Below are 23,823 nucleotides of genomic sequence, written 5' to 3'. Positions count from 1 at the left end.
AGAAAGATTGGATGATGGGTGATGATTTTAAGAAAGTAATGATTATTTTTGGTAAAAAGACTTAAAGGGTATTTATATATATAAATAAAATAAAAAATAATAATTTAAAATAGGGGATATTTTGGTATTTTGATTAATGATATGAGTGATGTGATTGGTGAGAAGTGATTGATTTGAAAATGAATTTTGTATAAGTTTTTTAAATAACCCAAAGAGAACAAGGCCTAAATGTATTTTGAAACAAAAATATACAGAGTCTTCTCTCTATCTATTCGTCTGCCATGTTCTTCTTCCCCAAGATTGTATGCTGCAGCGAAGAAACTGTCATCTCCGCCGGAAAATGGACCGGCGTTAACCTGGACAGGTTCCCTGAGAAGCATATCAATGTAAATCCGGTGAACGGCGTTCGATTTCCGGTGACTATTCCGCCGCCAAGGCCGAAGAGGATAATACTAGTTAGGCACGGACAGAGTCAGGGGAATGTGGACGAGGAAGTGTACACGAGAGTTCCGGATCCCAAAATTGGGCTGACAGAGAGAGGGATATCGGAGGCGGAGGAATGCGGGAGGAGGATTAGGGATATGGTAGCCTGCAAGGATGGCGGCGACCATCATGATTGGAAGGTGTATTTTTACGTTTCTCCTTATCGCAGGACGCTGGAAACGCTGAGGAATTTGGGGAAAGCTTTTGAGAGAGACAGGATTGCCGGCGTTAGGGAAGAGTCTCGTCTCCGAGAGCAAGATTTTGGTACGATTCATCTAGTCTAGTGAAAATGGTTTTGTTTTCCTATTTCATGTATCTCAATTCTCAGATTATTTGTTCAATGAAGGGAATTTCCAGGACAGGGAACAGATGAAGATTGATAAGGAGAAACGGAAACATTATGGCCGTTTCTTCTACCGATTTCCAAATGGGGAATCGGCTGCAGATGTCTACGACAGGATCACAGGTACAAACAACTGATTAATCAAAGAAATTGAAATGAAAGACAATTGATAGCCGGTTGGGTTACATTTGGAACAGGATTCAGGGAGACACTAAGAGCGGATATAGACATAGGGAGGTTTCAACCGCCGGGCGAGCAGAGCCCAAACATGAACATTGTAATAGTGTCTCACGGTCTCACCTTAAGAGTGTTCTTGATGCGATGGTACAAATGGACGGTTGAACAGTTTGACGGTCTCAACAATATGGGCAACTGTAATATGATGGTTATGGAACGAGGCTATGGCGGCAGATACTGCTTGTTAATGCACCATACTGAAGATGAGCTAACCCACTTCGGATTGACCAAGGATATGCTCCGCGACCAGGAATGGTACGTGACCAAACTATGAGAGAAACATTTTGGGTTGCATTAACTAATCAAAATTTCTCTTCATTTTGCAAGGCAAATGAATGCCAAACCAGGAGAACTAAACTATCATAGCACAATAACCGGACCTGATTTTTTCGACCATTTCGAGGCTTAAAATGGTCCCATCAGCACTGAGACATTACCGCAAGTATTTGCACTCTACAGCAAGATACAATTCTACTTGAAAATGAGTGTAAGTGTGTAACCCAAGGTCTCAACTTAGAATGGTGTATAGTATTGTACATTTTAATGACTAAATATGTTTAAAGATACTATAAATAGATAAATTGGGGAATGTTAAGATTTCAAAACTATGACCTTTCAGTCTTGTTTTAGGGTATGCCCAATTCAACTTTGATTGGATATACCTCTGCTTCTTCCAACATGCCAATTGCACATAACCCATAATAGGAATGATACAGATCTGGAAATTTCCCTGGGAATTTACTGAATCCACCATACTGATGATCATCATGCAGGAGAAATAAAAATAAAAATATCAGCAAAAAATGTGAAATAAGTACTCAACAAGGTAAAGAAAAATGAAATCACCTTGGACTGGCAAGTTAGTAAAAATTGTTTCAATGCTTTTTTATTAATGAATCTGTGGCTTCCTAACATCCTTAGAACTCCTCCAATCCTGAGAAGTAACATTTCATTTATCAAGTTCTTGATTAACTGTGGCTCTGATGGAATTTCAGAAGTTTTTTTTATTACCAGAAGGCGTAACATGTGTCACTTGGTTTGTTGATTCGGCCTTGAAATCCACCATCATTTGCCTGTCTCTACACCATTAAAGATCAAAACAAGGAGAAGTTAGGTATACAGATCAAAGAATACTACACAGAGATCTGATGTTCCTTCGGATATTCTATATAAATGAAGAGGTTTTAGTTATGAGATGGGGAAACTGTCTTGCTTCCCCATACAATTTCTCTATATATTATTCATATATTAAGGGTTGATTTGATCAAACTTCAAATTCTGAATTTTAATTATCGAAAGGGTTAAGTGTTTGAAAAGTAAATGTTGAATAAACCAAATAAAAATATCTAAATTTACTATTTTACTCTTAAAGTAACTTAATTGATTACCTAGTTAAGTCAGGTGAATTGAACCTAAATAATTCAAATAAGGGCTTAATCATTTAGGTTAAGCGATAAGTTGTGAAGCACCGACTAAGAAGAAACATTTCCTTACCTATAAACACATGTATTAGGTCTCTCTATATTCAGAATAGTTGAATTATAAATAAAACATTGATTAGAAAATGAACCTGCAGGCTCCAATCCAGAAGTAATTGCACATTTATGACACAAGAACTTGGATCATTTAAAAGTATGTCATCTTTAATGAATCCCATTAAATGGAGTGATGCAACAGCACAGTATGTTGCCCCACCTGTGCCACTAAAACAAATACCCACCTTAAGCATTTGGATAAATGAAAGGTAAAAACAAAATGACAGAGAACCCTTCTTCAATTCTAGGCAATAGCATTTTTATCACATAAATGTGATTTTCAGAAACACCAAAAGTCACATTAAGGCAGAGGGAAAATCGCCAAAAGTAAAAACTGAAAGTATTTTTTTTCTTTTTCTTTTTGCTATTGGTACGGAAAATGTGATTGAAAAAGATATTTTGGTATAAAATCAATTGGCCACTTTTTATATTTGGACTTTTTTATACCTTTACTATATATATGAAGATTGGTAGCGAGACTCACCATGAGATTCTAATCCAGGGATAAGACCAAATCCACCATCATATGACTGCAATGTCAACATAACCGGTTTACAATATGTAATTGAATCTACTTAACTATAAAACAAATAAAATAGATAGCAGATACAAATATTTATCATACACATGCATCACATACCTGGCAATCCACAATGTAGTTCTTAGCTTTCTCTATATCCATACCATTCCAGTCTTCCAACATAGAGCATATAGAAGCTGAACATACAATATATGGACTAAATAAAATAAAAATCTAAAGAAAAATGGAATAATATTGTTATAATCTTCTTTTTCTTACCGGCACAGTAAACAAACCTGAGATCCTTCTCAGCTCCAGAATGGATGGGCATAAAACTGCAGAGTAGATGATCAAATCAGATATATTCTTGGACACCATAAACAAAATATTAAGATCATAATTGCCTCGGCTATTCCTTAATGACTAGCTCAGATTAAGAATTGGAGTAAGCTATAGAAGAAACTAAAAAATATAAAAACCCGATCCCAATAAAAGTGTTATCTTCATCGTTCTGTTTTCCATAATAAAATCACATTCAAAAAGGCCATTTTACATGTATTATGACAGTGATACTTTCATGAATAAAAGTGTACTCGCAATAAACCTACAACCCCAAAACAACAAATATCTGAGAAATAACAGAAATATACCATCCATCAGGCTGCTGAAGGCTTTTCATTGATCTGATTATCGATCGACAATCCAAACTTGACAAGTCATAATCAATGATCTTCAGTATGGCTATGGCACAATATGTACTTGCCAAATGACTGCAATTGAGATTTTCCACCTACAGGTGGAAATAAGTGATCAACAAATAATCCTGAAAGAAACAAGAGGAACTCTGTCAATGTATGTTAGGTCTATTCAAGCTAACATACAGAAGTCTCTGCCGATTGAAATTGAGAACTTCTAGAACCGTTGAATCCATAGAATTGTCCTGTAGAAATTCATACATATGAAAACAAAATTCACAATATAAAGAACCATTTTCCTCAACAAACAGATCAATACACATACCATTTGTCAACTCTGCTTCATTTCTTGGATGATTTTGAAAGGATAAAACCCAACTAGCTACACATTTCTTGTCAACCTAAATAACAAACATGGTCAGCTTTCAAGAAACCCAAACTAAAAACATAAACTTTGAAAGGGACAAACCCCACTAATTACTGATTCTTCCTAAATATAAATGACAATCATTGTCAACTAAATAAAGTGGCTAGATTTGACAAAATATCAATTCAAATTCAAGTTATAAACAGATTAGTAAAACTAGTGGCGATGACTGAGAAAGGAAAAGCGATGGGGAAGGAATATTATGTACACGGTCGAGGGCACCAAGCATACTGAGGCCGGAGATGGTGAAGTAGGCGAGAGTGAGGCGATTGATCTCTTGATCCTCGTAAGGAGACGGCAATATGTGGTACATCATCTGGAGGAACTCTATGTGCAGATCCCGATCGAATTGTTGAACTGGGTCTGAATCACATCGATGACTAGGATTGGTTTTCATGTTCATGTTCGGATTCAAGATCAACTAATTCTATGTTCGAGGAGTTGCCTGAGCGTAATTGGAATTGTGTGCGTATAATGTATGACTGAGAGAGTAACTGCTACCAGTTTTGTCTGAGCTTTAGGTCATTTGTTTTATTTCGGTGGTTTATTTAAAATATATATATATATATAATAAAATTATTCCTATTAAATCATTTACTTTATTAATTAAAATATATATTTCTTATTTTTATGTATTGAATTTTTTATATTATTTTTTAAAAATAAAATTCTAAAAATATTTTAAATTTTGACGTAGAGTAGATCTTAGTGTCACATTATGAAACTCGACGACCCCGACCCGTGTGACACTATGCTAGATCGACTCAAATTCTAGCTAGTAAATATTTTTAGGGAATGCAAGAAGAACTTAAAGAGTTTGAGAATAAGAATTGTATTGACTGATTACTTGGTGTTTACAAATTAATACATTTAAAATATTTATAAAGAGTTAATTATAACTACTACATTCATGATATAGCCGACTACCATATTAATGATATAATGTTTCAATAGTAGGCTTAGACGATTGGGGCTCCCTTAAACTAGAAAGATTAGCGCGCACTATGAGGTCAAAACTTTAATGAACCTCGACTCCCTTGAATGAACCGTGACACCAATGGGCCGTAACACTAGACTCAATTTCATCCTATCATATAACAAAAATATAGGGAAAAATTTATTTTATTTAGATATTAATTTATATGAAATAATATTTTGAAATATACTTTAATTAAGTATATATTAATAAATTTAATAATATTTATATGTAAAACCTTACTAAAGTGGTTCAATAAAAAGAGTCGACCTACCTAAGAGACTAATATGTTACGAGCTCGATTCTTATCTAAAACGTTTAAAATAAACGCGGATGATTCATGTGTTTCTAAAGATGGGAACAACACTCAATAGCCCATCTTTAGTACTAGTTTAATTTTTAAAACAATCTTATCACTAGCGTTTGTAGTCCAACGGTTAGGATAATTGCCTTCCAAGCAATAGACCCGGGTTCGACTCCCGGCAGACGCATCTCATTTTTTGTTTTTTCTATAATTAATGCTATAAAATAAGCCCAATGTTTCAAAATCCTTAGGCCCACTGGCTCGCTCTATGGGCCGTTAGTACACCAAAGTCAGGTCCTAGAGAGCCCAAGCTCGAGGCATCCCCTATTTCTATAACTTTTTTAAAAAAAATAATTTTCTTTTTAAGGTTTGATCTTTTGACAAATAATTAGTTTGAAATAATAGTTAACTAGGTTAAATATTTTTGTTATTATTTAACATTTAAATATTACAAAAATAAATTAATTACAAAAAAATAATAAAACTTGATTAGGGTAGTTCTATTAAGTAAGAGATGACACTATAATGATAAAGCCAAACAAAAGAGCATACTCCCAACGACATCTCAACTATAATTTTATTTTTTAAATACTAAATATTTGTTGGTCACCAACTTTACTCTAAAACAATCCATTCTTTACTAATATAATAATAATTATATATATTAAACAATCTTTATTAGCATCTACACACTAGAAACACTTTTCAACTGCATTTTAAGCAATTTTAAATTATTTTTTTTATAAATATTTTATTTTATCACATCATTATCATTCTAATAATTAAATTATTCATTTTTATCAACTAAAATATTATTATTTTATTTTTAATACTAAAAAATATTTTAATAATTAAATAAATTAAAATTTCAAATAATTTATTATTTTTTTCTAACAAACTATTTTTAAAAACTCAAAAAACTTAGATCAAGCTTAGGGTGTTTTAGTTTCGTTTCAAACAACTCACTTAAATCTTTAATATGGTATTTAATAAAAATGGAACTTAAAAACTGATTAATAAAGTAATTGAAATAATTATAAGTTAAGAGTTTATTATTAAATCTTTCTATCAATGTAATGCAACGATGATAAATATACCTAACTAGAATTTTGTAAGGTTGGTTTTAAGTGTTCCCTTGTCAATTATATATAGGCCCTTTAATTTTGGACATTTTAATCACACAAATTCAAAAATAAGATAAAATGATGAAACACCATGATTTGGTCTAGTCATTGTCAACATGCATATCCCAATGCCAAAAATAAACACTCCGTAGACCGTATATGAGTGTTAAATAGTACGGTTTGAAGTTTGAACCATATATTCAGTCATTAATGGGTGAGACCGTCTCAAACGTATTGATTATTCATAAAAAAAAATATTATAAAATAAATCATTGAACTAATTATTCTTTTTTGAAAATGGTTGATTTTATTAAAAAAATATATATATTATAACAATTGTTTAATAAAAATAACATAAGATCGTGCTATAAATGTTGAAAATATTGATTATCTCTTTCACCGATTTCATCAACTTTCTATAAGGATTTAAAAATTAAACTAATTAGTCTTAAATAAAATTGAACATATATAATTCAAGTTAACTCTAAATAGTTGATAAATTTGAAAAAGTTAGCACGAGACTTGTAGTTATGGTCTTGTTTTAATTTAATGTATTTTTAATGAAAAATAAATTTAAAAATTTTGAGATCTTAATCAAGATTTTTGTCAATTTAATTTACCTAGAGTTATGATTATTTGTAACCAAGAAAGTTAATTAGAACATGATGATGAAATGGAGGTGACCCTATAATCTTGTTTATGTAACTTTTACTAAAATTATTTTATTTATTAATTTGTTCCACCACAAATTATGATATTCCAACAAAAATAATGAATTGTAATGTGTTAAATTTGATTTATTTAAATAATAATTTAAATTAATAAAACATTATTTCAATACCTTTTAATACATTACATTACATAATTTATTAAATAAGATGTCATTTATTTTATTATTAAATATTAATTCTTTTTAAATATTTATCCAAAAATATCCAACTCTCAAATCATCACTGACCATTATTATTTTTCTCTCATATTTAAAAATAAATAAAAACTCAAATTAAAAACATGACCATAATTTTTATATTAAAATAAAATAATAATAATTGAATGTTACATCAAAATTAAATTATTAAAGAAGTTGTTATCCATCCCAAATTGATCAAATCAAATGAGAGATAGAGGTCTTAATCAACGATAGCATGAACGAAATAATTTGTCGATAAACGAATTAATTAATTAATTAATTAAATAAAGATTAATTAATATGTGGTTTAGAGGGAGAGAGAATTAGTCGGTTAGGTAGAACACGAAAACCAAACATACCACATGGAAACATGTCCCCACTCATGTCTATCCTAAATTCCCAATTGCTTTCTCTAGAATTTTTTAACACACAAAAAAAAATTAATATATATATTTTAAATATATTTAGCACGTATTTAGATTACCAAACAAAATAAACTAATTATATATAGGTATCCTCTCAAATTTATAAATTTATTTTTACTGATATACATGAATACTATGATCCAGACCGGATATAGGTAAGCCTTTCGAGCCCACAACTCCACAACCTGGTTAGACAACTCATCCTCTAACGCAGTCTATTTAATAAAATAAATTAAGATAACATAATATACATTAGGATGGAAAATAATAATGTATATTTGGTTTACTTCAAATCTAAAATTAAAAAATTAGGGCAGCAAATTTTTTTTTTATAGGCATTAATATTGATGACGATGTGGTAACTAGTTAGTAAGCTACTACCACCTTATTAACTAGGTTTGAAACTATACAAATAATATAATTTTTAATAATAATTTTTAAATTTACACTCATATATATATATATATATATATATATATATATATATATATATATATATATTTATATATGGTTTTCTTATGGCTTCCAGATGAAGGTAGATGAGATGCAGATTGCAGACATCCAGGCCCCCCCATATGATAATAAAATAAAAACTCCAATTCACTAGTCAAAAGAGAAAAGGAAAGGTAAGAAAATAACAAATTAATTCTTGAAAATATTTATAACTCAGTTCTCAGTAGTACCATCACCACCAATCCATGACATTTTATTAATAATTTATTGAATAGGTGGTGTGACTATTTATTGAATAATAAATGTAAGCTCACTGAGGACCAAAATAATCGTCTGGGCTATCTGTCACTTTGTCAACAATACTGAAGTAGAGAAAGACATAACGTGGGAAAACACACTTTTGCCACAATTAAATCTTTTTATTTTAAAAAAATAACCCATTTCAAATTAACTATAAAAAAAAGTAAAAATAAAGAGTGTTAATGGCAGGCAAGTTCTGAGGTTAATTATTAATTAATTATTAGATTAAACTGTAATTTGTAGTGGAGCGCATACAAATAATTCACGTTTAGGCAGACAATTAATCAGATTGACAGCATTAATTAACTACTAAATTGTAGCTGGATTTCTCGGGAATAGTTGCTAGTGGCGTGGCTAATTTCATTAATTATTAATTAATTACTAATTAAGGTTGTAATAATATTTATAAAAATAGAATCATCATGTGTATTTAAGACAAAGATTACAGATCGATGTGTCCGTACTTTGTCTAGCTGGCTGCCTTGCTGGCTTGCAACTTCAGTCTGACTCATATCTGACGACTATACAAGCATGCTACATGATTCAGCTAACTTTTTTATTTTTTTTTTAAAAATAAATTAATCCAATATATTTGTTTAAGTCCTAACGGAAACTAATTAACAACCCAAGACCTTGAAAAAAAAAATCAATATATTTTTTTTAATATTTATGTTTTTTATTTTAAAATTTCTATGTGTTTATTTGAAAAATGTTATTTGATAACTATGTAAGTTATTTATGATTAAGGTAAATTAAGTTATTTGATGATTAAATTTTTAAAAGGATAATATTGTAATATAACCATTTAGAAAAAAAAAAAAAAAAACTTAAAAAAACCCAAAATATTCAAAAAAAATAAACCTTTTATGTGAAATTATTTATGGAACAATCCTTAAGATTTAATCCATAATCATTGCTATTTAATATAGGAGTAATGATAAAGGATTCATTTTTCTTTAAAATATTGGTGCATAAAATGAGCTATTCTTGTAGAACTCAATTAAAAAACAAAAAATATATAAATATGGAAAGATAATAAAATATAATTATCAATCTTGTTTTTCTTTTCTAATGTATTTTTAACCGAACGGACAAATCCAACTCATATTATGCACCTTTACTAGAAGGTCTCGAATTCAAAATACATGTTTTTAATCTCTTTAGTTTCTAAAATCAATTAATTATTTAACAAAATACTAAAAAAAAATTCTTTTATTATTATATTATATTAATACATTTTAAATATTTTTATCAAAATTATTTCATATCTCCTCAAAATCCTCACTAATAATTATTTTCAAATAACTCAGATTATAACAATAACCCCATTTCGAACAAACCCCAAATGTTGTGTCTTCTAATTAGTTATAACTATTTTTTTTAACAAATTAAGTTTATTACTTAATATAACGCAACACTTACATTTTTAAATATTTAAAAAAAAATACTTAATTACTAAAATTAAACTAAAATTGAACTTATAATTATAAATAATTTATGTTTACTTTATAAGTGAGAATAATACTATGTCACATTCTCTTTACCATTTTTTATTTTATCATTGTCTTCTATTCAATTTTTTTTATCATTTTTATATTTGTAATGTCTTCTATTTAAATTAAGCGTTTTATTAAAAATTGATTTTATTATCTAATCTACCACTATGCAATATATTTTTATTGTCTTAATTTTGACCACTATCCTCTCTTTTTTTTCAAATAAATAAATTAACTCAGTAACATATTGTTATGAACGCTTTACACAAATGTTTTAAAGATGTTCCCAACAAGCTCAATGGAAGAAAAGTAAAAAGAGATCAACTATATAAAAATAAAAAATAATTTTACCAAATATAAATGAATTAAAATCAAGTAACTGTAAGAGAAAAATATTATTTTAATTGCTTTTTTTAGATATTAGATTCACATATTATCAAATATGTTACATTCTTGAATTTAAAATATTTTTATTTAATTTATTGATAATTTATTTTTTCACACACTTAACTAATTTTAGGTAAGAAAATTTTGTAACTTAACCTAACCATGGGCTTGTTCAATTTTGGTTATTTAAATAACACAACATAATCAAATATTATTTCACTCATTTTCTCATTAATCAAATCACTAAATTAACCAAAATATTAAAATATATTTTTTTTAAATTCTTATTTTTTTCTCATTAATCAAATTACAAAATTAATTAATCAAAATACTAAAATATTATTTATTTTAAATTATTATTTTTTATTATATCATTAATACCATAAAAATATTTTTATTAAAAAAATCTTTCTCTCTTCAAAATAATCACCATCAATATTTTTAAAATAAAATAATTAACTTATGTTATTTAATTAAACACTCTAAATCAGCCCTATGTCATTTATTGACTAACCCATGCAGTATATGACAAGAGAAAATGAGCAGAATTTTATATATGTTTGTTTTATTTTTATTTTTTTTTAATAAAAGAAGCTATATAGTCATGTTTTGATCTTTTAGTTAGACACTATTTTTATCAATTAAATTATCTTAGTTGGTTAATAACGCTGGTTATTTTGTTGGGCTTAATTAATTATATATAATAATCAATTAAATTAATTAATACCTGAGTATGAATAGGCTAGGATTTGAGTATGTACAAATTAAGGAGCAATTAATATTCATGCTTGTTTGTATAAGAGATTAATTCTTCTTAATATGTTATAATAATAAGTGAATTGATGAGTTGATTAAAGATAGAGTCGGTCCAAATAGAAAAAGGCAAAAGAAAGAGACTAAACGGGAGGGAGGGAGGGAGCTAGGGTAAAAGAAGAGGAGGAAGACAAAGGAAGAGACAAAGGGCGGGAGACATCATGTCTCTACCATAGATTGATTAATTAGTTCTTCATTTAATTACCATATCATTCATACACTATTAATCGAGGCAGGCCCCATCTACCACTTATCATATATAATAAAAGAAAGAAACTCTCTGTTAATTCACTTTCATACTTTCTTAGCTTCTTCTTTATATATTACAATGTACATATATATATATGGTCCATCGATCGATCAGTCCTTCACTCTCAATCCACACCGTTCATCGAGAGAGATCTGTGTTTTTGTGGGACTTCAATGTCGTGGCTAACCCGGACACCCTATCCTCAATCCCATCCACCCACACTCATCCCTCTTATTGTTTTTTTTTTCAAAAAATCTTATGCATATAACTAGCTAGTTAGCTAGCTAACTAGTACAATAATAAAAAGGAAACAAAAACTTTTGAGTGCAAAAAAGTTTTGATTTGTGATATTCATCGTGATCTCCCACTTAAAACACATGAATTCAAATACCAATTATATACTGTTTTTACTTTTTGAAAAACAAATAATCTGATATTTTTATAAAATTGTTTCTTAAGAGATTAACTGTTAATGGGTTTATACTCATGGAAGTAAAAGTTATGTATATAATTATGATAACTTTCTATATTAATATATATAAAAAATAGATATAAGGCCTAGAAAACCCAAAAAAAATACTATTTTTTTTATTCTATGTTCTAACTTATTAAATATAGGTTGAAAACTATTTAGTTCATTTGAATGACTGTATTTCTTTCTTGGGATTATCTGGTTTATTCTATAAAGTATTGTAACATTTTATTAAAATTATAAATGTAGATATACAACTATCACATGAATTAATATTAAATAAAAATATTAGGTGAAAATAATAGTGGAATGGAGAAAGAGCACATGAAAATGGCAAGGACGGTTGAACAATGATCAAATGATGGGGCAAAGCACCAAACATGCCCCCACCTAAAATGACATTACTACCATACCATACTGCTCCTTTCTTTCTTTTATTTTTCTCTTTTATCATTAATACAAATATATATATATATATATATATATATATATATATATATATATATATATATATTCAAATTATATATACATCAAATCCATTTATTGCCACATATATATTTAATATATCATCAAAACTATTTCTTTTAAACAAAGTTGTTTTTCATAATATATATTGAGTTTTTAATAAAAATAATATATTTAATCATTTACCTAAATTATTTACCAGCATTGAGTTAGTTACCTATAAAATTTTGATATTTTGAATGATCAAATATTAGAGAGAGAAAATGTTTGTGTGTGGTGGAGATAGAAGATTAGGTGAATTAAGCAAAAATCACATCATCCTAACTAATATGTAAAATCAAAGTCCATTTGTAATGGCAACCTCCAACATGAATAATCTCATGGACCCTTTTTTTTAAATGTTTGTCCATTTTTAATATATATTTTTTAAAACTTAACATGATTATCAAACGTGACATTTGATCGATTAGATGTTGTTTGTATTGTACTTATAGTTAAGATAATGATGTTACAATGTTGAATTTGAAAAGTCATTTAAATTTTAACAATATATATTTTTAATATTAATATATTCGGGTATCAGGTAACGGGTTTGAATTTTTAACACTACTTATCCCGACCCCGAACCCAATCAGGTAACATTTTTTTCACTCTCATCTTCGATCCCGACCCCAAATCCGATTTTAAATACTCAAACTCGACAATTGGGTACTCACGGATATCGAGTATACGGGTACTCATGGTCGTTTTTCATCCTTAATTGTACATGCTCTCCTCATTACCCAAATTTTACTTATATAAATAAATGAAATATTCCCATGATTTAATTGAGATGTTTATTAGAAAAAAGTTGATTTTTTAACTATCAAATTAAAAATGAAGATATGGATAATGAGTAATGGCCTCAAATGTCAAAACTATTTCCTTTTTAAGTTAAAGCTAGATTACGTATGTAAGATAGGGTTAGCTTTCATAAATATAAAATAAATAATGAGGTATGACTATGCATAATAATATAGTTAGAAATCGATCAATCATCTTTGCCTAGCTACTAACTAGACACTCCACTTACAAAAAACAAAATGTCTACTTTTTTGGGTGGGGTTTTTATCAGACATATATATCATGTAATGTTTTAATACATTCAAGTTATTTATTTAATTAATTAATTACCATATGAATATAGTTAAATAATTAGTTGTAAAAAAAAGTAAGCAATAAAAAAAATAAGAAAAAAGGACAACTGAAACAGTGTATGCCCACATGTTATGTCCCTTCTCTCAAAGTCGGTCTTAGTCCCCCCATTTTCTTTTCTATGCACTATTCTATAATTTATTTATTTATTTATTTTGAATCCCCATAATTAAACCAACATATATGATGTTATTATTTAAATTTGATAAAAATAATATTAATGACACATGATCAAGTGGACTAAAATTCCTATATAAACACAGCCTGCTCTCAAGACAATTCCTCCCATCTTCATCTTCATCTTCATCTTCTCTCTAAACAAAAACAAGAAACTTTGAATCCAGCCATGGGATTTCCAGTTGGGTATACAGAGCTTCTACTTCCCAAGCTTCTTCTTCACACACTCTCTGTTTTGGGTTTTATAAGAACCCTAATTTCAACCATTTTTCAATCAATCGGATTTGGGGATTTCCTAAATCCAGAAGTGACATGGACAAATCGGTCGGAGGAATTCCCACCGGAGCCCCAACACAAATCTTTGTCGGCTGCCCTGATCAGGGAACTTCTTCCGGTGGTGAGATTCTCCGATCTGGAACACCCACCGGCGGCGGAGAGCTGTGCTGTCTGTTTGTACGAGTTTGATTGTTGTGACGAGATCCGACAACTGACGAACTGCCGACATATATTCCATCGGAGTTGCCTTGACCGTTGGATGGACCATGATCAACGGACATGTCCACTCTGTAGGACCCAGTTCGTGCCGGATGATATGCAGGAATCGTTTAATGAACGACTGTGGGCGGCTACCGGAGTTTCTGATTTCTACGGCGAGTATTCACCGGTTGCCGCCGGTTTGTAGCGGCGAGTGGGTAGTTGAAGATTTTAGTTTTTTTTTTTTTTTTTTTTTTTTTTGGTATGCTGGAATTGTGGAATGACAAAATAGTAGAGAGAGAGATAATAATTAAAAATATTATTAAAAATGTATATATTTGAAGAAAAATGGGAAAGAAGACAGACTAAAGTTGTATTTTAAGAAAAGAATGAAAAAGGTGCATCTACCAATCTTGTAAATACTATGAATCATGGATTTCAATTCAATGTTTTTGTTTGGATTTTTATAATGCCACTAAATCTCAAATCTCTGAAAAATGTTTTTAAGTGATCAAAATGTTGAGTAGGATAGTATCCAAAAGTTTAGATTCCCAATTCTAAATATTATTATTATTTAAGGATGAAAACTAATATAATCTTTGATTTAACATAAATTATTTTAAATGAGAATGAAATCGGTAACTTTTAGTTTATACAAATTATTTATGGCATTTAAACTAACTTATTTAGTTAATATTAATTTTTTTAAAATAAATAAAAAAAAGACAAATTAGATAGTTCATGTTATGATCATTATTATCTATCATAGGATTTCAATTTAATTTTAATTATAAATATATTAAGTTGAAGAAATAAAATTTAAATATTATAACTTAAATTTCATTTAAAATTATTATAAATTAAAATAAATTATATTACTTTCTTTTTAATAATGAGAACTAGTACGATACTCTACCGTCATTTCCCTTACTAAACTCAAAACGCTTCTAAATTGTATAAAAGTTGTGACATTTTTATATTTTAAGGCCGACTCTTACTATTAGGTTAATTATAAATGTATGATATTATTGTTAATTTAAGAACCAAACCCATGTTTTTTTTATGAATCATTTTTGAACTAGTTAGAACGAAAAAGACCTATCAATTGCATGATGATGATCATAATCAAATTAACTTACTATAAATATATAACACAAACATATATAGCCACTACAACAAGTAGAGATGGACTAATAGACCAACTCAATCAAAAACAAAATGTTTTTTTTTTTCTCACTTACACATACAGATACACACACTATGATACATTAATGTTATAAAATGGGGGCCATTAATGTTATGTTGAATATACATATAATGAAAGTTACAAAAAAAGGGGGAGGGGGGGATTATTTGAAAATGTGGGTAATTAAGTTGATGGAAACCAACAAGGCGGGGTCAGAGGAGATGGTGCGGTCTATAAATGGCGCCACCGGCCCACAAGAAGAAGAAGATCATGAATCTGTCAATCACTCACCGCTTTAATCGGATCTTGTCACTCTAATAAACCGCAAATCATCAATCATATACAAATTTCATTTTTCTTTTTTTTTCTTTCTTTAATTCAATTTATATGTTTTATAATTAAGGTCCCCATTTGTTTTTCTCTAATATATTAATAAAAAAGAGTGTGAAAGATGATATAAAGAGTGTGAAAGCTGAAAAGGGTGGTGATTAGAACATAATGATTATACTTACGGCGTTAATAATTAGTTATACTTATATGGATAGTTATGATGAGAAATTAATATTAATAAATATGACAATTCGTGTGAACTGTCTCATTGAATATGAATATGGGGACTAAATAATTAAAGTATTAATTAATTAATTACGCAATTAAATGAAAAAGGAAGCTTCTACGTTAGGACACTACCAGATGGCACCTATTAGGATGCTTCGTCTTTCTAGCATTTACATCTAATGGACCCTCCACGGCGGGGGCACATTTCTATTTTATTATTTGTGCCTTATATATATATATATATATATATATATATATATATATATATATATATATATATATTATTATTATTATTTATTTACTAAGTATACATTCTAATTACATTTTTAATATTCGTCCCAAAACTAGGCGAGGACGGTATTAGAATTAATCGTTATTTTTTAGGATCAACGAGTTCATTAATTTGTTGACTAACGTGCTTATTTTAAAACGTTTTAAGTGAAAAACGTACCTGTGGCATTCATTATCTTAAAAATGACTCGATATGTTTATTTTTTTTATGTTATACTTTCGTTTTACTTTAAAAATTTTTAGTCAATTTTAAATAGTTGAACCATTTTAAAAAAATAATAATTTACTAAGCACATCAAAACCTATTAAGTAGTTCATGTAAATAAAAAAATAGTTTGAAGAGACCAAAGTGACTAGTTCATTTTTTTTAAATTTAAAATGAATTAAATTTAAGCCTTCTATCGAAATAATTGTTATGTTTTTGTAGACTAGTTTAATTTTTATTTTAAATATAATAAAAAAAATGTATCTTTGTCAACTAGATATAATAGTAAGTTGGAATTAAAAAATATTATAAAAAATATAGGCATGTTGAGAATTTAATTTTAAGAAAATATATAAATAATTAAGACAGGCCAAATTAATGGCCAAAGTACGGACTAGCCAAAAGCAGCACGTTATGTGGGGGGCGGCGGACAAAATATAATTAGCTTGGAGATTATCCACTTAAAAAATATATTAAATAAGTTAATCAAATTATTATTATATTTATTGTATTAGTTTCAAATAATAAAAAATATGAAGCTTATACTATGAACGAATTATTGGAAAAAAATCTAATCTAAATACACAATAAATGAAGATATAAATATAAAACGGTAAAAAATAATAAATAACACAAGATATAACGAGGTTCGACAAAAAATGTCACTCGGGAAGTCGTTATTTCTATTGATTTTCCATGAAATAATGGTTCAAATAACCTTAAGTTAAAATGTCTCTATTTATAGGAGTACCTTAAAAGTCATAAAAAACTAAACAACTATTCCTAATCCTGATAAAAGTTTAAAACTCATTACAATAAAAAACTCATAAAATATGAGTCCAAAACCCAACAATCTCTATCTTGGGCGAATACAACGCTTATTGAAATGTGATAAATAAATTATAAATTCAACGATCTCCACCTTGACGAATTTCACGTGCCTTAGGAAATACACGAGTCGTACCCATCAATCTTCACCTTAACAAAAGTAAAGCCACTAATCGAGAAAGTGAAGAACTCAATTTTTGATTAGGCAACAAAGAAACTTACATACGCTGAAAGAATTGAGCTGGTCAAAAGCGTGGTAATAAGAATCATCGGTTACTAGTCGCAACAACTCGTGCTCCCGAAGAAGTTAATGAAAAAACTTGACATGCTAATGAAAAACTTTATTTGGAGAAACAACGGGAGAAGCGGGAAGAAGGTTAAGTGGACCGCACTTTGCAAACCAAAGGAAGAAGACAACATATGACTCAAGAACTATGTTGAATGGAATAAAGCGTTGACGTATAAACACCTATGGGTCATCGAGAGCAAACAAGAATCACTCTGGATCAAGTGGGTCCACACCAGGTTTATGAAACACAAATCAAACGTTTAGACAACTAAAATAAGTGAAGGTATGTAATGGTTGTTAAAGAAAATCTTTAAACTAAGAAACAACATTGCAGGACTATTTGACATTAGCTGGGGAGACAACAGAAACACAATGTTTTGGCATGATACCTGGTATGATCCCAACCGCTAATCAATAAAGAGAAATTCAGAAACGTGAGGATCATACGAGACTGCCTAGCCGCAAAGATCAGAGACATTAAGGATGAGCTATGGAATTCGCTCCTTAGGCGAATACTGGTGGGACTACGCATTCTCAAACATATCAGCAACATCCAATTCAATGAAAGAACAGACGTACACCGATGGAAAGCCGAGGAAAATAGGAAGATGATTTTAAGCAAAGTGTGAAATGCCATCCGGGAGAAAGAGAAAATAGTAGATTTGACTGATCTAGTCTGGTCATCAAAAGTCATCCCGAGACACCAATTTATCATATGCCTTGAATTTAGGAAAAGGCTAAACACAAGAGATTGGGTAAAGAAGTATATGGAGATCCTAAATACAAGTTGTCTGCTATGTGAAGGCAATGAAGAAATAACCGATCACTTATTTGGTTGTTGTCCTTTTGCATTGGATCTATGGAAGAAATTTGCCAGAAGCATGAAAATGGCTAGCCTACTTATGGAATGAAAATAGATAAAAAAAAATGGAATTCATACTTAAAGCAAAGGAGAAAAATTTCATGTCAAGTGTTTTCAAAAGCGACTTCGGTACAATAGTCTACCATATTTGGCGAGAAAGGAACGCAATGATACACTCGAAAATAAGAAGAAGTGTAGATGAGACATGGAAAAACATTGTATTTGACAACAACACAAATCTACAAGAACTTTTAATTGTTTGTGTGTTGTGTAATTTATTTACTTTTAGACTGTTTCGAACTAAATTTTCCTAGGCTTGTTTAGGAAAATACATAAACTCATTTGTTTTTTTTTCTTTATGGAAATTTTAATGAAATGACGTTAAGTTGTTTTTCCAAAAAAAAATAAAGATAACAATAAATAAGTGGGTTCAATACTTCCAATCTTCAACTTTGCTCGAGTCATTAATGAGATAACTTTTCGAACCTCCACTTCTACTCAAGAGCTCTTAGAATAATAACAATCTCCACCGTCACGTATATCGCGCCATCAAAAAATTTATGAGCCACAAATCAATCTTCACTACTCGAGTCATTCACGTGATAAATCAAAATATACATCCACTTCCGCTCAAAAACCCTTAGAAGATAAAGTCATAGAGTTTATGACACCAAGTAAATTTGGGTAACCACGCTATTTCAATGGCGAGAGACATTTAATAACTCTTCTCAATCTTTGTTCATACCCGTTGACATATGCGGAAACTAAATTAACAATTCTTTATTATGTCAAAATAATATTTATCATTTTTTGTCACAAACCGAGTGTCTTATTTTTCAAGTTCAACAATCAACTGAAACCAAAATACCGATTAGACCCAAGACAACTTTCATCGTCTACTTTTTCAAAATCAGATATCAATAAAAAACTGAGGACACCCAAAACGAACTGTCATCGTCTACTTCCTCAAAATAAGATATTGATTGAAAGCAAGAAGAACCAAGATAAAATTTTATTGCCCAATTCATAACAAATAAATTAGGCTATCACGACATCTTTTTTTTCTTCTCAAACTCTAGATCCGACAAAACATTTGTCACTCATCTTGCCTTGAATGTTGCTTACTTTTCTTTGAACAAATTAATTGTAATCTAATTTAAACACACGATAAAATATCTAATACCACTTGTTCTGATACCATTTATTGAGAAAATATCTAATTTAAACACACGATAAAAGGAGATATATAAATAAAGGGGTAAAGAATAATAAATAACACAAAATATAACGAAGTCCAGTCAACAATGTCTACATTTTTAGAGATTTGTCCATTATATTGATTTTCCATGGAAAAATGGTCCAAGTAACCATATGTTACAATTCTCTATTTATATGAGTACCTTAAAAGTCAAAACGACTAAACAACTACTCTTAAGCCCAATAAAGACCTAAAGCCCATTACAATTCTAATAAAATATGAGCCTAAAACCCAACACTGATGCAAACAACTATGAAGCTCAATAAGTTTTTGTTTTTAAATTCATCAAACTAGGATCATACATGTCAGGCAACTCCACCTATATACAAAGAAGAGTAGTAAATGGAGACGGGATCTGTTGTCCCAAAATCATGTCTCACTTGCTGTCCCAAGAGACAAAACGACATCATTTTATTATACATTTAAAAAAAATGATGCCTTAACTCCATCTCTCCACCGTTCTTCTCTTTTAGAAGATGAAACACACCTACAGTGTTACATTTTCTCCATAGTCGTTTCTTCTATTTCTTATTTTACTCATTAACTTATCTTCTTCTCACGAATCACAGCTCTAGGTTCTCCTTAAATCATTATGTACTAAATCTATTTGGGCTATCTGTGGATACAATTTTGATGGATGGATAGGATTAAGAAAAATGAGAATCGATTAGATTCAGTAAAGAAGTTAGAAAATATATATAAACCTCAAGAACGTTTTGCTTTGGGCCAGATATTGCCTTCCTAGACGATGATGGTGGCAAAGGTAAGATAGGAACCATTGATTTCGCACATAAGATGGTGATCTACATACATCTGCCACGACATCTTATTTGATTGAAAGAAGGGTCGAGAGAAATCAAATGAGATGTTGCAATTTTTAGCTTCAAAGAGAGAGAAACGGTGGAGAGATGGCGTTAAGGCATCAATTTTTTTTAAATGAATAATAAAACGACATCGTTTTGTCTCTGAGGACAGTAGATCCCATCTCTAGTAAATGAGAAGGTATACAGACACTGTCTATAAGGGTAGAATCGAACAAAACCAAATAAATATGTTAGGATCGGGATCGCCCTTGGAGGACCGGGGTCCGGTTTCTTAAGGGTGAACGCTTAACAACACAATACACACTGGTAATAGTCCGGTTAGAGACTAGAACTGCTTCTTAACACTACACAAGATGTCACAAACCTCTTCAACCGGGTTTAAGTGCGGAAGTGGTTTGTTTCAACTTGAAGCAACACACAGTTCGGTTTGGAAGGTATTTAGAAGATATCGATTTAAGGAGAAAGTCGGTTCGGTTTAGGAAGTTATTAGTTATTTCGGTTCGGTTTAGATGTTTCGGTTAAGTTTGAGTGAGTAAGCCGAAATATGAAAGTAAAGAACACGAGACAAGATTTTTATGGATGTTCGGAGTTTAATCTCCTATGTCACTCCTTTTTCTCAAACAGTGAGAAGGATATTCACTAAGGAATATTACACAACCACAACACACAATCTGAACGAGTCTTATTTACTGTTCGTCGGTTACACCACTCACAATGATGTAATACACACAAAACAAAAACACTTTCAGGAATTTCAATCACTATTTGAGGTCGTGCGTAAGATCTTTTGTAGTTACTTCTCTCTTGTATATGTTTTTCGTAATGATCTCACGCGTGTATTTCTTCGGCACCGTGAGCTTCTATTTATATGAAAAATATGACAACGGTCATAATTTTCTCTCTCCGCTGGATTGGTCATCTGAAGTCGTGCCAGTCAGGTTCAAAGGATTGTGTGCACGCTTTGTTATTTTGGACACTTGACAGTCATGCACTTAGGCCGACTTGCATTTTGGACACATGGCATACATGCACCAGGTCTGCCGCCTGAATCAGATGTTGCTTGTAGAGTTAGATAAACAGTTCATCATTGTTTTCGTTGCATACTTATGATCCAGATCTTTTCTTCTTGTATATTTTCGAGAAATCTTTATATCATCATATTACGTCATCTTCTCAGATTCATCACTTTTCAAAGTTTTCCGTTGAACTTTATGATCTTCAATAAAGAATGAGTCAGCCGGATGATGACACTTTTACTAGCCGATCTAGTTGAAGGAGTTCAGCCGGTTTCACAGATTATGACCCGATCATTGAGTAATGTACTTCAGCCGGTATGATGTGGCTTGATCTGTACCTGCTCAGGAAGATTGAAACTGATTAAGTTCTTTGGCCGGTTAAAATTAACTTCCTTAATTTTTCTAACAATTTCTCCATTTTTGATTATTTAGAATAAATATTCAAAACTTGTAATGTATGGCCGGTTTAAAAATTAACTTCTTTAATTTTTCTAACAAAATACTCTACATAAATATAAATACCTAAGTTTGATCAAATGAGTAAGCCCAATTCATATTATCCACCCATAACCAATCCAAATTAAATTTACTTAAATCTTAATTCAATCTATATTATTCACTAATATGAGTTGGGTATTAGTATGGGTTGGGTCAGGTATAGATGGGTAACCCAAACTATTTTTTTGTTCCGTTTAACACGTATTTGACTCATTTAACATATTTTTAACCAATTTAACATACTTTGTCTGGATAAAATACGTTTTTAATTGATTTAACAAGTATTCGACTCGTTACACACTATTTAACACATTTTAATCAATTTAACACGTTTTCGCTAATTTATTACATTTTGACTCATTTAATACTTTTTAATCTGTTTAACAAATATTTGACTCGTTTTTTTTTGTTATATTTAACATTCTTTTGAGTTGTTTAACATGTTTTTAACTCATTCAATTTAGTATTTGATCCATTTAAACTCGTTTAATACGTTTTTACATGTTTAATATTTTAAAATTCGTTTAATACATATTTTATTCATTCAATTTTTTAAAATTGATCACATCTAACTTTCTTAACTTTCTTTATCTCAAAATTAAATAAATTAATATTATATTTGTGAAAAGAGTTGAAAGGGAGATGAGAGCTTACAATGATACTTAATCAGGAACGAATTAGAAGGCTTGTTATAATTTTTTTAATTAAAATCTAGTTTGTTTGAATGATTTGGTAACCTTAATCCAATCTGAATTAAATCCTACTCATATTTAACCCAAATCAAAATATCTTACCCAAATTTATATTTGGGTTTAAGTTAAAATTGAGGTTTGGATCAACTCAAGATATACTCAACCCTGTACATAAGTCTAAGGTTTTCCATCAATATTTTCTACGATTTAGATTAGTGGTCGTTTGTATGATCTAAAATATATTAGGAAAAGAAGGAGAAAAAGGCCACAGGGACGCAACCGACTTATATGGAAATATACACCCTGATTTGAATAATAATTAGGAGCTGCTATTGATTATAATCTTTTAATTAATTTGTAACATTTGTTATATAGTTCTGTATTGTTACTAATTAATTATTTTAGGGTTTGTTGTCATTCTTTAATCATAATTATAATCCGTCTAACTATAATTCTTGATCCTTTCACTTTTATTTTTAAATTTTTTAATGAAATGGTATTAACTATTTTCCAGAAAAATATATTAAGAAGAGAAGTTTAAAACTATTACATACATACCACACTAACAAAACATAAGTATCGAAATACTCAGATTCAAAACATCAAATACATTAAAACAAGAACTAGAAAGCCTAGGATAAACAATCAAACGCTAGAACATTATCACCACAAAATGTTGTAAATGACGTCACCCTGACGACATATTAAATGATTAAGTTAAACATCAAAAACATCTTAATGATAGTAAAACATACCAAAATCATTATATAAAAAATCCAACCAAAATATGAGGGGCATGAACTGATCGAATCACAAAAATAGCAAAGCCAATCTATTAATTATCATATAAAACATT

The 23,823-nt window shown here is 29.7% G+C and overlaps 3 protein-coding genes and 1 non-coding gene across 4 annotated transcripts; 3 read left to right on the top strand and 1 right to left on the bottom strand.

Moving 5' to 3' along the window:
- Positions 1-245: 245 nt before the first annotated feature.
- On the top strand, positions 246-1,724 carry LOC124945994 (phosphoglycerate mutase-like protein AT74H). The gene is made up of 4 exons (XM_047486539.1): positions 246-747; positions 830-949; positions 1,024-1,318; positions 1,391-1,724. The coding sequence occupies exons 1-4, from the start codon at positions 282-284 to the stop codon at positions 1,470-1,472; spliced, it is 963 nt and encodes a 320-aa protein (XP_047342495.1). The 5' UTR covers positions 246-281; the 3' UTR covers positions 1,473-1,724.
- Positions 1,677-4,744, bottom strand: LOC124945993 (geranylgeranyl transferase type-1 subunit beta-like). Its single transcript, XM_047486538.1, has 11 exons — positions 4,449-4,744; positions 4,139-4,214; positions 4,000-4,058; positions 3,769-3,908; positions 3,398-3,453; positions 3,239-3,315; positions 3,083-3,128; positions 2,634-2,758; positions 2,075-2,142; positions 1,910-1,997; positions 1,677-1,818 (listed from the first exon to the last, which is right to left on the bottom strand). The coding sequence occupies exons 1-11, from the start codon at positions 4,641-4,643 to the stop codon at positions 1,690-1,692; spliced, it is 1,059 nt and encodes a 352-aa protein (XP_047342494.1). The 5' UTR covers positions 4,644-4,744; the 3' UTR covers positions 1,677-1,689.
- An 891-nt stretch (positions 4,745-5,635) lies between these two features.
- On the top strand, positions 5,636-5,707 carry TRNAG-UCC. The gene has a single exon. It is a non-coding gene; the product is annotated as a tRNA-Gly (tRNA).
- An 8,387-nt stretch (positions 5,708-14,094) lies between these two features.
- LOC124945506 (brassinosteroid-responsive RING protein 1-like) lies at positions 14,095-14,940 on the top strand. Its single transcript, XM_047485951.1, has one exon. It carries the CDS (start codon positions 14,156-14,158, stop codon positions 14,666-14,668), a length of 513 nt encoding a protein of 170 aa, XP_047341907.1. The 5' UTR covers positions 14,095-14,155; the 3' UTR covers positions 14,669-14,940.
- The last annotated feature ends 8,883 nt before the right edge of the window (positions 14,941-23,823 follow it).

This window comes from Impatiens glandulifera, chromosome 7 (assembly GCF_907164915.1).
Source record: "Impatiens glandulifera chromosome 7, dImpGla2.1, whole genome shotgun sequence".
In the NCBI taxonomy this organism is placed as follows: domain Eukaryota; kingdom Viridiplantae; phylum Streptophyta; class Magnoliopsida; order Ericales; family Balsaminaceae; genus Impatiens; species Impatiens glandulifera.
Note: the sequence above shows the minus strand (reverse complement) of the source record. Positions and strands in the feature narration are given on the sequence as shown.

Excerpts from the sequence above, each read along its gene's own strand:
- LOC124945994 (XM_047486539.1), top strand. The coding sequence starts at position 282 with ATGTTCTTCTTCCCCAAGATTGTATGCTGCAGCGAAGAAACTGTCATC. Across the intron at positions 748-829 it reads TCTCCGAGAGCAAGATTTTG|GGAATTTCCAGGACAGGGAA; the intron begins GTACGATTCATC and ends TGTTCAATGAAG. Across the intron at positions 950-1,023 it reads TGTCTACGACAGGATCACAG|GATTCAGGGAGACACTAAGA; the intron begins GTACAAACAACT and ends CATTTGGAACAG.
- LOC124945993 (XM_047486538.1), bottom strand. The coding sequence starts at position 4,643 with ATGAACATGAAAACCAATCCTAGTCATCGATGTGATTCAGACCCAGTT. Across the intron at positions 3,454-3,768 it reads CTTCAGCAGCCTGATGGATG|TTTTATGCCCATCCATTCTG; the intron begins GTATATTTCTGT and ends TCTACTCTGCAG. Across the intron at positions 1,998-2,074 it reads GACACATGTTACGCCTTCTG|GATTGGAGGAGTTCTAAGGA; the intron begins GTAATAAAAAAA and ends GTTACTTCTCAG.
- LOC124945506 (XM_047485951.1), top strand. The coding sequence starts at position 14,156 with ATGGGATTTCCAGTTGGGTATACAGAGCTTCTACTTCCCAAGCTTCTT.